Source organism: Gekko japonicus, unplaced genomic scaffold (assembly GCF_001447785.1).
Source record: "Gekko japonicus isolate JY-2015 unplaced genomic scaffold, Gekko_japonicus_V1.1 scaffold299, whole genome shotgun sequence".
Classification (NCBI taxonomy): domain Eukaryota; kingdom Metazoa; phylum Chordata; class Lepidosauria; order Squamata; family Gekkonidae; genus Gekko; species Gekko japonicus.
The window spans coordinates 121031-133317 of record NW_015170896.1 but is presented as its reverse complement, the minus strand read 5'-3'; the positions used below and the strand labels follow the sequence as shown (position 1 = coordinate 133317).

At 50.8% G+C, this 12287-nt stretch overlaps 1 protein-coding gene across 4 annotated transcripts in view; it reads right to left on the bottom strand.

Moving 5' to 3' along the window:
- Nucleotides 1-11888, bottom strand: part of LOC107116609 (potassium voltage-gated channel subfamily C member 1-like) — a 68939-nt gene extending 57051 nt beyond the window's left edge. For all 4 annotated transcript variants that reach the window (XM_015418552.1, XM_015418553.1, XM_015418554.1 and 1 more), the window contains exon 1: nucleotides 11289-11888. In XM_015418552.1, the coding sequence (XP_015274038.1) occupies nucleotides 11289-11888 (600 nt within the window). The remainder of the gene's footprint in view (nucleotides 1-11288) is intronic.
- Nucleotides 11889-12287: the final 399 nt, after the last annotated feature.

Sequence of the window (12287 nt, the reverse complement as noted above, 5' to 3'; positions counted from 1 at the left end):
CCCCGCACAATTAATGAGGAAGAGGGAATCTGGGTCCTCCTTCTAACAGCGCTGGGAGTCCCAAATCATTTTGGTAGAATAATGAATTATGCCTCCTGGGGAAGAAAATCGCGGGGAAGGGAACAGAATACATGGAAAAGCCAAAGAATATTGTTCTTATATCTGATTTCAGAAGGGATTGGGGGGGGGGATACAGAAACGGAGGCAAGGTCAAGTAGAGAATGAACTGAAAAGCCAGAAAGAGGAGACCTTTCCCAGCCTCTTACTTGCTGGGGACCTCTCTTCCCCCCCCCCTTGAGAACCCCTCAAATCCCAGTTCTCTGTCTAACCTAGTCGGTCTTGCCCCCAACGCCTGTGGTGATCTTGGCCTCTTCCTCTCTGCCGCCATCTTGGCAGCAGCAATCCCACCACCCCCTTGTGGGACTCCAGCGTTAGCGCAGGAATGGCCTCTTCTGCTCAAAAGGAGCGAAGGAGCATATTGCAGTAGCAGATGGGGAATCCAGCAGGGGTGAGAAGGAAAGGGGAGGGGAGAAGGAGAGGTTCTGACGGGCAGGCCTGAGGTCGAGAAAGAGAAAAGGAGGACACAATATCCTGGCCCTCAGAGGAGGCCAGGCTTGGCTGCCACCGATTCCCCAGGATGACCTTGGTGCTTTCCTTTGGTAATTCAATGTTTCTGTTCTACCAACTCGCAGTGGGGAAGTGCCATCAAGTCACAGCTGATCCATGGCAGCCCCGTAGGGTTTTCAAGGCAAGAGACAATCAGAGGTGGTTTGCCATTGCCTGCCTCTGCGTAGCAACCCTGGACTTGGTGGGAGACCACCTCCATTCACTGTTGCGGGTATGGTTTAAGCTAGGATTTATAAGGGAACTAATCTCTGTAATAATGGCTTTCAGGGCTTTTTGGGAGAGGATGTGTCTCAGGGACCCTCTGCTTGGCAGGCAGAGGGTCCCAGGTTCAATCTCGAGCATTATTAGTTGTAGGATGTGGCAATAGGTGATATGACACACCTCTGCTTATGATTTAGAGAGCTTTTGCCAGTCTGAGTAGGCAATTGTCTCAGGGGCTTCTGGAAGTTGTAGGCCCAGCCTCCTCTACTGCTAGCCAGGCTCCCTGGGCCCACTAGGCCGTGCTTGACAGCTCAGATCATGCAGTACTCAATTGGTGGTCTCCCATCCAAGTACTAACTAGGGATGCTGCTGCTTAATTTCTGAGATCTGACAAGATAAATCTAGCCTGGGCCATCCAGGTCCAGGGCATTCTACCAGCTAGCCAGAGATATGACAACACGTAGAGGTATTCCTTGGTCACGGCATGAGGTAAATCGACCTCTTCTGAGGGGTGAAGAAGAGACACTTCCCACCGGTGACTTTCCTCTAAGCTTTCCATTCCTTGCTGAGGTACCATGGAACTGGGGACAGCACTAGAGTTTTGAGCCCCTGTGGTGTAGCAACCAGAATCTTGGACTAGGAAAACATGACTTCAAATCCCTACTTTGACCTTGTGCCAGTCTCACTTTCACAGGGGTGCCATTAAGGAATAAAATGGTCTCATCCACGTATGCTGCCCTGAGCTCCTTGAAGGAAGCATGGGATATACATATGTATACTAACAGGTCAGAGCCGTGGGGAGGGGGAGGAAGCTAGGTTTTGGGTGGTCTGGGAGAAGAGTAAGATGTTGTGGTAGCTAGTGGGAATCTAGAACACCTCAGATCTCTGTGGAGGAAAGGGATCTAGTGCAGGCCGCTTGAGCAGGAGAGGTCCAGTTTTGGAAGCTCTCTGAGATCACGGAATGGAAATGGTTCAGGACCAAGTGAGTTTGCACAGGTCAGAGCTCATCTATTCTCTGGGATGCAGTGAAATAGGGAAGCACACGGCGATTGAAAAGACATTTCATTTCATTTTGATATTACTCATTACTGTCATGGCCCTCCTTTCTTCATCATGGAATGCTAGGTGATTTACTTGAGGTTCCCAAGAGGTCTCCCCAAAGAACACCGCCGATCAGACCCAGACTAGCTTCCCTTCGGCAACGGAGCTGCAACTTGTGTTTCAGAGCGTCACTCCAGAAAGCGGGAGGATGCTTGGCTTGTTGCTTGGAACTGGGGAAACGCTCACAGGGTCCTCAGGGTCACAGTAATTCCTGGAGGGCCACAATTCCCTCCTTTCCAGCCTCTCTGCAGAGTAGCAATGTGGCACAATGGATTAAAGTGCTGGATTCTGAACTGGGGAGCACCTGGATTCAAATCCCCCATGAGCTGACCTGGGCCCGCCACCAGTGCTCCCTCTAAGCTGAGTTAGTGTGAGTTAGCTCACAGTTTTTTAGCTTCTGGCTCACAGATTTTTGCCTTAACTCAGGAAGGAGGGCGCCAGAGCAAACTAAGTTATGCCGTAGTGAATTCACTTGCTCACAACTTTAATGCCAGTAGCTCACAAAGTAGAATTTTGCTCACAAGACTCCACAGCTTAGAGGGAACATTGCCCGCCACTCTCTCTCTCTCTCAACATCACCTACTTTACAAGACTGCTGGTGTAGCAGCCAGAGTGTTGGATTAGAACTTGGGAGACCCAGTTTTGAAGGGGAAACCCCCTGCTCTGTCATGGAAGCTCAATGGGTGACTTTGGGCCAGCTATTCACCCTCTCAGTATAACCTACCTCGAAGGCTTGTTGCTGTGAGGATAAAATGGAGGAGGGGGAAATTATATCACAAGCGGCTCAATGGGTCACCATTGAAAAGAAAAGCAAGGTATAAATATCAACATGAAGGGAGGGAGGAAGGGAAAGCAGATCAGTCCACCCCCCCTACACCACCTGGAGTACTTTGAAAGAAGGGTGGGATATCTCTATGAGCAACAAATTAGGGATTTGGGGGGGGGGAATGGTTGATACTACCTGGGTAGAATTTATCAAGGTGTGTTAAGAGTAAGTACACCAGGCTATGTATTAGGCAGAGGGATTCCTGGGTGCAGCGGAAATAAGTCTGGTCAGTTTTAGCAGTCCTAGCGGAAAATGTTTTTTGAGGGGTGAGGATGCAGATGAGAAGAGTGGAGATGATTAGGGGAAACTGAAACTTCAAGTAACATGTCTAGACAAGGGGCTGGGCAGGCAGTTTAGGCTGCCATCCTCAAAGGTGCCTCTTCTTTTCTCGAGAGTAACCAAGGGGACTGCAACAAGCATATCTTGAGTGGGGAAGCGGGATACCTGACCCGGACACAGAGAAGCGGCAAGAAGGATAAATTGACGAGGAGGGTGGATCTGTGGATTAATTCTAGCAGGGTAAGGGATCAATTTCAAGATGGTACAGTTGGACATAGAGGAGAGCCAAGATTAATTACAAACCTGGGGGTGGAACAAGTCTCCGTGCTTAGCGGGGGGGGGGGAGGAAAAGGCATGGGACAGAGGGCAAAAGGAGAGAGTCAGGGGAAGGGGATTTGACAGGCTAGATTCAAACCAGGAGGAGAGCATGAAAATACATTGTCCTCTCTGGATTTTAAAATGGTGAGTTTGGTTTTTGTTTTCGGAATGGCTAGTAAACCTGCCACCCACCCCCCTTCTCTGCCTCTTGCTGCCCCACGCGTTACTCCTCGTACTCATTTCCAAAAGTTGCCACATGTACTTCCTTCAATCAGGCCTCAGAGGCAGAGAAGCCGGGTTGGACTTGATGATAAACGCAGCCCCCCCCCCACTCACACAAACACACTTTGTGTCATCCGTCTCTCATCCCCCCCTTCAAGAAAGGTACCATCCAATATGGATTAACTCCCACGTGTTGCGCCCCCCCCACCATCTTGCCAAATCTTTCTCTTCTTAAAACTGTTATATAATAACAATAAAGATCCCCAAACACTCATTCCTCTGCACCACACACATACGTTCCCCAACATCAACCTCTTTTTCTTAAAGCCTTTCCAAGCCTGCAGTGAGCTTGCTTCAACACTGCCCCCCCCCCATTTTCTGTACAACAATGCTTAGGTGGAATATTGCGTATGTCACCCCCCTCCCCATTCACCACCTGACACCCTGTGATAATCCATTAATATTCTCTCCAGTTCTCTTTCTTCCTTTAAAATAAAAAATCACGGAATAACCTCTACCAGCGATGAGGCTTAGAAGCAGGAAGAAAGCTACCCCCCCACACACACACACTCTGTGTATTCTCTCTCTCTGCTATCACTGGATGCAACGCTGCAGTTCAGCACCGTGGAGAGCGACAGAGAGCAAAAGTGAGGGGGGGAGTGGATTAAACCGCAATAGCTCAATTTTAGCACCTACGAAACGGGGCATCTTCCTAACACACTGGAAAGTGCGGGGGTTGAATTTCCATAGGGTGGCGATCTACGGGTGGGGAGGGGGGGTCAGGAGAGCCAGGGCTCTTGAGTTTTTTGGGAAAGCAGTGGGTGAAAAGGAATCTGGTAGAATTTGGGGGGGGGGGTTTGTCCCCCAGCTCCTGAGATCTCTGCAAAGGGCATTTGGGAGGTCATAATGCGTGTCTGCCGGAATGGGGAGTCATGATTTTTGAAGTGTCTGAATTGGAAAGGGGGGGCTGGTGTAACAGAAAGGGGGGGTAGGAATGGGGTACCTGGATTCCTGAGGTTTAGGAAGGTCATGGAGGGATAGCGCAGAATATGGAAGAAGATCAAGATTTCTGGGGTTTCTGGTAAAGGAGAGAGTTTCATTTCAAGGAGGTGGGAATGCAACGCTAGGACTTTTGTGTTATGAAGGTGTACTGGGTTTGAGGGAGGAAGGCTTATACCCCTAACCTACATGTCAGATCTATAAAATATTACCCTCTCTCCTTGCCTTATTGAAATATGGAACGATGCCTCTGCTGGTCTAGTGACTGAGAGCTGAGGAAAAAGCACATGCCAAGAATTTGGGGGACAAAAGATGGCAACAGAGATTGGCGGGGGAAAGTACCTAACGAACCAGAATGCCCTGGTCTCCGAGCCTACTATTGCAGGATCAAGGCCACAAAAGTTTATTCTACAATAAATCTGTCAGTCTTTAAAGGTACCACAGGGCTCTTATTTTGTTTCTGAGGAAGGGAACCAGTGTCTGCTCTTGTGAAAGACAGGATTTCTGGATTCTTTGGGAAAGGGACAGACATTAGTACACTGGAATGTGGGTACTGAAGGCAAATGTGTATCTCTATTGCAGGGGGAAGTGGCAGGTTAGAGAACCAAGTTTTCTGAGAAATAAATAAGAGTAGCCATTTCCTTTTTTTAGGTGTCCCTTGCCAGCATCTGGAAGCTGTTCCCATTCTGCAGTCATTTCACAAAAGTCATTAAAATCCCATTAAAAAAACCCTCTTTCCCCTAAAACCTTTTGAATTCCGTAAAATTTTGAACCAGGACTTATGTGCTAGTTTGTTAATCTTGCAGCAAAGTAGAAGAACAGACAACGAATAGGGAACGAGAGGAAGCAGATGAGAGGATCTTCCACAAAGAGACACGCGGAAATTTGTGTAGGATTTGCTTTTTTAAAAAATGCACTTTTACGCAGAATATTGGGTGTCCTCTCTCTAGCGACTCCTATTGGCTACAAAGGTTTCCTCTCCTCCAATATCATGGGTACGAGGGAAATGTACACTCTAAGGGCTGAGGACTGGATAGAGAGGCAGAACATGAGTTAACAATAAAATCCCCTTAGCTCAGAAGCTTGGGACTGGCTCTCAATCTGCTAGATGGACACAAATACTTTGGATGCATCGACTTTCTTTGGTCCAAGGTTCAACTTTATAGCTGACTAAACAGAAGAGGGTAGATCGGATTCTAACGTAGACCTTTCTCGGCCAGGCTGACAGGAAGAAGGGTCGTCCATTTTATATAAGACTGAGTTGGTTCCTAGGTCCCAGTTCCTAATTTGATTCAGAAGTGCAGACCTCAACGAGGACCAAAAGTTTAAAAAGGCCTGCTGAGGTGAAATATTTCCTGTTTATCTTACACATATACATTACATGGCTTTATTTATTCCATATAGTCCTTTGGTGGTGGTCGTGGTGCTGGTAAGTGCTGTCAAGTCGCCGCTGACTTATGGCAAACCCACAGAGTTTTCAAGGCAAGAGACGTTCAGAGACGGTTTGCCATTGCCTGCCTCTTTGTCACAACCCTGGACTTCTTTGGTGGTCTTCCATCCAAGGAACTAACCATGGCCGACACTGCTCAGCTTCTGAGATCTGAGGAGAGCAGGCTAACCTGGGACATCCAGGTCAGGACCAGTGTTCCCTCTAAGCTGAGTTAGTGTGAGCCAGTTCACAGTTTTTTAGCCTCCGGCTCACAAATTTTTGTCTTCGCTCAGGAAGAATGGCTCCAGAGCAAACTCATTTATGCAGTAGCCCAATCGATCGCTCACAACTTTAATGCCAACAGCTCACAAAGTAGAATTTTTGTTCACAAGACTCCACAGCTTAGAGGGAACATTGGTCAGGACCAATGTTCCCTCTAAGCTGTGGAGTCTTGTGAGCAAAAATTCTACTTTGTGAGCTATTAGCATGAAAGTTGTGAGCGAGCAATACGACTGTTGCATAAATTAGTTTGCTCTGGAGCCCTCCTTCCTGAGCGGAGACAAAAATGTGTGAGCCGGAGGCTCAAAAACTGTGAGCTGGCTCACACTAACTCAGCTTAGAAGGAACACTGGTCAGGACATATAGTCCTTTACTAAATTTCTCTGCCTGCCATGAAGGTGGCATTTTTTGCTCTCTCCCCGATCTACCTCTGTTTCTTCCTCTTGTGTATGCATCAGAAAATGGAGAACATACAACCTAGAACTTTCTGTATATCATAAGCAGAGAAAGAACGAAAGGATTAATTGAGGGATTCTTTAGTATGTGATATTTTCTCTACATGGGTTTCCTATCCATATGCTGACAGTGAAATAAAACGCTCATGCCACATTTCAGACATAGAAAAGTGTACGATATGGATGTATGGGGCAAATGAGCAGAGCGAGGAGAAATGATGTAAAAGTGCAGGGGGAAATGATGTGAAAGAGTAAGATACGGGTGCAACGGGGAAAAGAACCAAGCAGGCACAAAGCGCACTTCCCAAACACATTTCTGCACCCAGCCTCCAATTCACAAGTGTGGGAAATGAATGCACCTGATCTACAAGTGCATGTGCACACCTACAATAGGTATTTCCACCCAAGTAATTGTTATGGTGCCCAAAACAGGCATGTACAACTTTTCCCCTTGTTGGAGAGATGTGAAGTACCGCCAGAATCAAAGCTCAGACATTGTTCAAATTAGGAGGAAAGTTAAAAACTCAAAACTAATGAGGATGATGACGTGAGAGATCTGAAGGATGGGAGGGAGTGTGTATGAGTGAATGAGAGAGAGAGAGGAGGTTTGCATGCGTATGCTTCTCTGCACAGTCTATAAGATCTGTCTATGTACACACTTTACCTCTCTCCAATACCCAGGGGCTTAGATGCAGCTATCAAATGTGCCTGGATACAGATTTCTGTAGCCCCAGTCTGACAGTACATCCCTATAAAATATGCATGGTGGTGTGTGCAGACCTTGATAGAAAACAGGCAAATGTGTCTCTGTGTGCTGGATGGGCATTCTTGTAGAGGAGGGCACTGATCCATCCCTCGCTTAATCTACCTCCCGTCGGTTGCCTGCTTATTCTTCCCACCTTCCACACATCCTTTCTTTGGGAAGTGGGGGAGGGGAGGGTGGATGGTGGATGTGGGCCAAGCAATCTTTTTTGCAGCATTTAGCAGATGCTGTCCATGCAGGTGATTCAAAAACTGTGGCAGGAGCAGAAACCTCCCCCCCCCATATCACAGAGAGAGAGAAACCACTGCAGCTATACAGCAAACCTTCCTTAAATGCACAGATTGGGGCAGGATGGGGGGGGGGCAGAGTCCCAATCATATTAGAGGAGAGACGGGATTGGTTTCTACTCCCCACCTGCTCCTCCGTTTATAGAATATCCCTGACGTGATGTCCAGCTGAATGCAGCACTATCGCCCCGTCCTTAGTCCTCTGCTCCCCCCCACCCCTTTCTGCTCCCCCCCACTCCTGCTCTCTTCTGCTGTAACTTTTCCTGGCTGCATTCCCAGCCCTGTGGGGGAGGAAAGGAGGGGGGGGTAAAGGGACCTACCAGCCTTGCACTCTTGATACCGGCTGCCTCGCTGCCTGGGGCGGGGGGGGGGGGTGACAGCGTGCAATACGGATTGCAGAATGCCGGCTGTGCACTGCAAACTCTGGGGCTGGCAGACTGCACTGCGGTGCCCCCCCTCCCCCCCTTTAACCCGCTGTCTCTGCAGTTCTAGAAACAACAAAGCACTAATATTGTCCTACAAGTAGGGCCAGAGCAGCGGAGGGGGGGAGAGGAACCAGTCCCCTGGACCCCCCCCCACTTCAGTGGTTTTTCAAGAAGTTCTAAACTGTGTGGAGGGTCTCAGCAGCATAGACCAGGAAGTGCGTGGGGGATGGGGCGTAATAATCAGCCGTGTATGGGAAGGCAAAGTGAGACGGGGGCTCTGAGCTGCAGTGTCGGGGGCTCTGAGGTGGTTTGGAGCAGCATCCTTCAAGGGAAGATCAGCAAGGGATGTGGATAGGTTAGAAGGGGGATCCAGAACTGCATTGCTTGGGGGGGGGGGGGGGGGAGAGAATTTCTGACTTCTCTGCTAGGGGGAAATCTGTGACTTCTCCCTAGATACGTGGTCTGGGATTCAGTGGGGACAAGAAAGGAAGAGCAGTGCGCTTGTGTGCCCTAAAACTGCAGTGGGAAAGGCAGGTTCCAAAATGCAGGAAGGGCAGAAGAAAGAGCTGAGTTTTTTTTAAGAAGGGGGGGGTGGAGAAGTCGGAGAACAGGGGACCTCACTTTCTGGGACAGCCTCAAACTGTGTTGTCAGCACCCCCTGCTGGAGACCAAGGCATTCTCCCTGACACAGAGAAGCAAGTCATAAAGAATGCACATGTGTGCCAGGACCCTCCTGCCGCTACACACTCACTTTTTTGCATATTCGCGTCCCATTGCTCTCAACTCTCAGTCTCAATTTTTTGCATCCCACCGGTGTTCTGACTAAAAGTAGCCCAGGACCTGGGCCAGTGTTCCCTCTAAGCTGAGTTAGTGTGAGCTAGCTCACACTAACTCAGCTTAGAGGGAACATTGACCTGGGCCCTTGCACAACCCCCCTTCCCACACGCTCCACATGCCTCTACCTCTTCTTTCTCACACTCTCTTCACTATCCCCCCAGCTCCTTGCACCACTACATTGCTCCACCACACATAATCATTGGGTTCCACATGTGCAACCCACACAACCCAACAGGAAACATTCAGGTTTTCCATGGCGCTAAACGTCTGGCGCGATTTTGGCCCTGGAATGCATTCCCATGCGCATCCCCTCGGCATGCTCATGGGCACGGCTCCGTCGCTCACACTGCTGCACACCTGTCCGTACCCCTTCCTCTGCAAGTTGGTCTGCATTATCTCCCTACTGCTTATTCTCTGCAGAGCACTTCCAAAGCTCTTCGCACATCCCTTCCTGGCTGGCCCACCTGTGCATGAGATACCACCAGTGTCTCAGTGCTTGAAGCAACCCCCTCCCTTTCAAAATCCCCAGTGTACCCCACTTGATACTCTTATCTTTTCTACTGCATCATCTGCCTTGCCCCCTGGCCATTCATCTTTGCACAGGCTCCAATGCTCACCAGCCCATTGCACACGGACCCTTCTGCATGAACCTCTGTGCACTAATCTGTGTGTGGTGTTCAGTGTTATGCATTTTTTAAAAACCTTGATTATCGTCATTGTGTTCCATTGTTAGAACACCCCGACCCTTAGCCTGCCTTCATTTTTTTTTAACACGTCCCCTCTTTCTCCTTTAGTTAACCCTCCCCCCCAGCCCCTAAGGGTGCAGCTTCAAGGAAACGGGGCAAACACATCTCCAAGGGAAGGGGACAAGATTCACAGCATTGGGAGAGAACCAAGATGAAAACCCCAAGCTGTTTTTAAAGAGCAATTTTTCCTGGTTCCTTTCTGAAATACTTCACTGTAGCCTCAGGTTGGAGAAGTGGTTTCTGCTGAGTTGCAGAGCTCACTCTTTGCATGCAGAAGGTCCCAGGTTCAATCCCGGGCATCTCCAGCCAAAAGGAGGATGTCAGGCAGCAGGTAAGGAGAATGCCCTCCCTGTGGCTGGGACCCTGGACAGCTCCTGCTAGATAGATCTAGTTGCCATCAGTCCCCTACAGAAGTCAAGGTGCCCGTGGGGCTGATCTCACAGCAAACTTGCATTGGACTGTGTGGGTACAACCGAACGTTGGTTTACTTGAAAGTAAACCCTACTGAACTTAATGGTGCTTGCTTCCAAGCCCCCAAAGCGTCTAGGATCTGGCAGGAAGCCACCCTGTTTGTAACTTTGTCCCTCCTCTGCCTTCTCAGTCTCCCGCTCTTGTCAAATGCTAGATTGTAAGCTCCTTGGGGCAGAGCCTTTCCCAACCTTCTCTCTCTCTCCCTCCCTCCCTCCTGTTAAAAAAAGCCAGCACCAACATTGCATAATTAGTACAGTAACGCTAATGCGAAGAACCACACAATTCCAGAGGGGTAGTTTGCGACAGTCCCAACACCACAGAGAGAGTGAGTCTGATGGCGCCTTAAAGGCGAACAAAGCCTTGGTGAGCCAGCGCCCACAATAGCATTAATCTTCATTATGAGTTATTATTACCCAGACCCATAATCAGGAGAAGTGTCTGATTATGAATTATTATTCACAATGGCTGCCGCAAAGAGGACTTTCATTCCCTGTTACTCACTTATTACCCATCAGTAACCACTGCTGGTACTTAAAAAACAAAAACAAAACACAACCCATTCCTGTTATTAAGAGAGTGCAATCCATGGTGGAGTTAAGTCCAAACACAGCAGCTCTGCCTAAGGTTGCACCAAGCCCCAACTCATTAACTTGCTAGCTATTCCATTAACTCTTCCTGCGCCTTATCCCTCTGAACGAGCCACACACCAAAGGGCGATGAACAATGCTCCCTCTAATCTGTGAGCAGAAATTCTACTTTTTGAGCTACCAGCATTAAAGTTGTTTAATTTGGCTACTTCATAAATTAGTTTGCTTTGGAGCCCTCCTTCCTGAGCTAAGACAAAAATGTGTGAGCCGGAGGGGGAAAAAAAGAAAAAAGCTCACACTAAGCGTAGAGGGAATACTGGCGATGAATCCTGAACACTACCGATGCCGTGCACCTCAGGAGCCACGTCGAGGGGTCTCTGCTGCCGCCTCCCTCCCTCCGTCCCTCCCCCCGTCCGTCCGTCCGGCCCCGACTCACCCTGGCCATCTTGGAGGAGTAGGGGTCTTCGAAGAGGGCCCAGACCTTGGGCTGCCAGCCGGACCACCAGCCCAGCTTGCGTCCGTCCTCCTGCAGGCAGAGGCGCTTGAGGTCGCCGCTCTCCTCATCCTCCTGGCTCTCGGGGGTCTCGAAGCTGTCGAGGGCCTCCTCGGCGTCGCGGTGCTGCCGGTAGTTCATCCAGCAGCAGGCCTCCACGTCGGTCTCGTCGATGCCCCAGAAGGCCAGCTCCTCCTCGAAGAGGGGCCCGCAGACGTCGGCCGGGCAGTGGAGCTTGCCCGTGCGGTAGTAGTTGAGGACGTAGGCGAAGACCTGCGGGTGCCGGTCGAAGAAGAACTCGTCGGCCTTGGGGTCGTAGTCGAAGTTGCTGCAGGCGTCGGGCTCGGTGAGCCACGAGAGCCGCGTCCCCGGCAGGGTCTTGAGGGTGCTGCGGTAGGTCTCATGCCTGATCCCCCCGACGTTGATGACTATCTTGTCGTTGTCCTCGTTCCGGCCCATCTCCCCTTTCAAACATGACTTGGACGGCGGCTTGTTCCCAGACTTGCGCCCGCGGAAAGAGGAGACGCACACTGAGCTCAGCATCGGGGGGACGCGCGGGCAGCGCCCGGCTGGCCCGCCCCCGGGGGTGGGGAGGGGCGCCGGACGCTCAAATCAGGCGCCGAGGCGTCATCCCGGCCCCGCCTCCGGCGCCGCCCCCCCAGGCCGGGAGGGGAGGGGAGGAGAGGAGGAGGGGGGGGACGCAGGCTCTCTCTCGCGCGCGCTCTCTCTTGCTAGACGGGGCGGGCGCCGGAGGAAGCAGGCGGGAGTTGGCGGCCGGGAGCCCGCGGCGCAGCGCCCGGCTCTGCAGTGGGGAGAGACACAGAGAGAGACGGGGAAGGTGAGTGCGGGCTGCTGAACACCCCCCCCCCGACCAGCCCCCGGGGGGCCCAGGGGGCCCGGCCCCCCCCCCAGGGACCCCCCCCCCCCCCCCCCCCCCCCCAC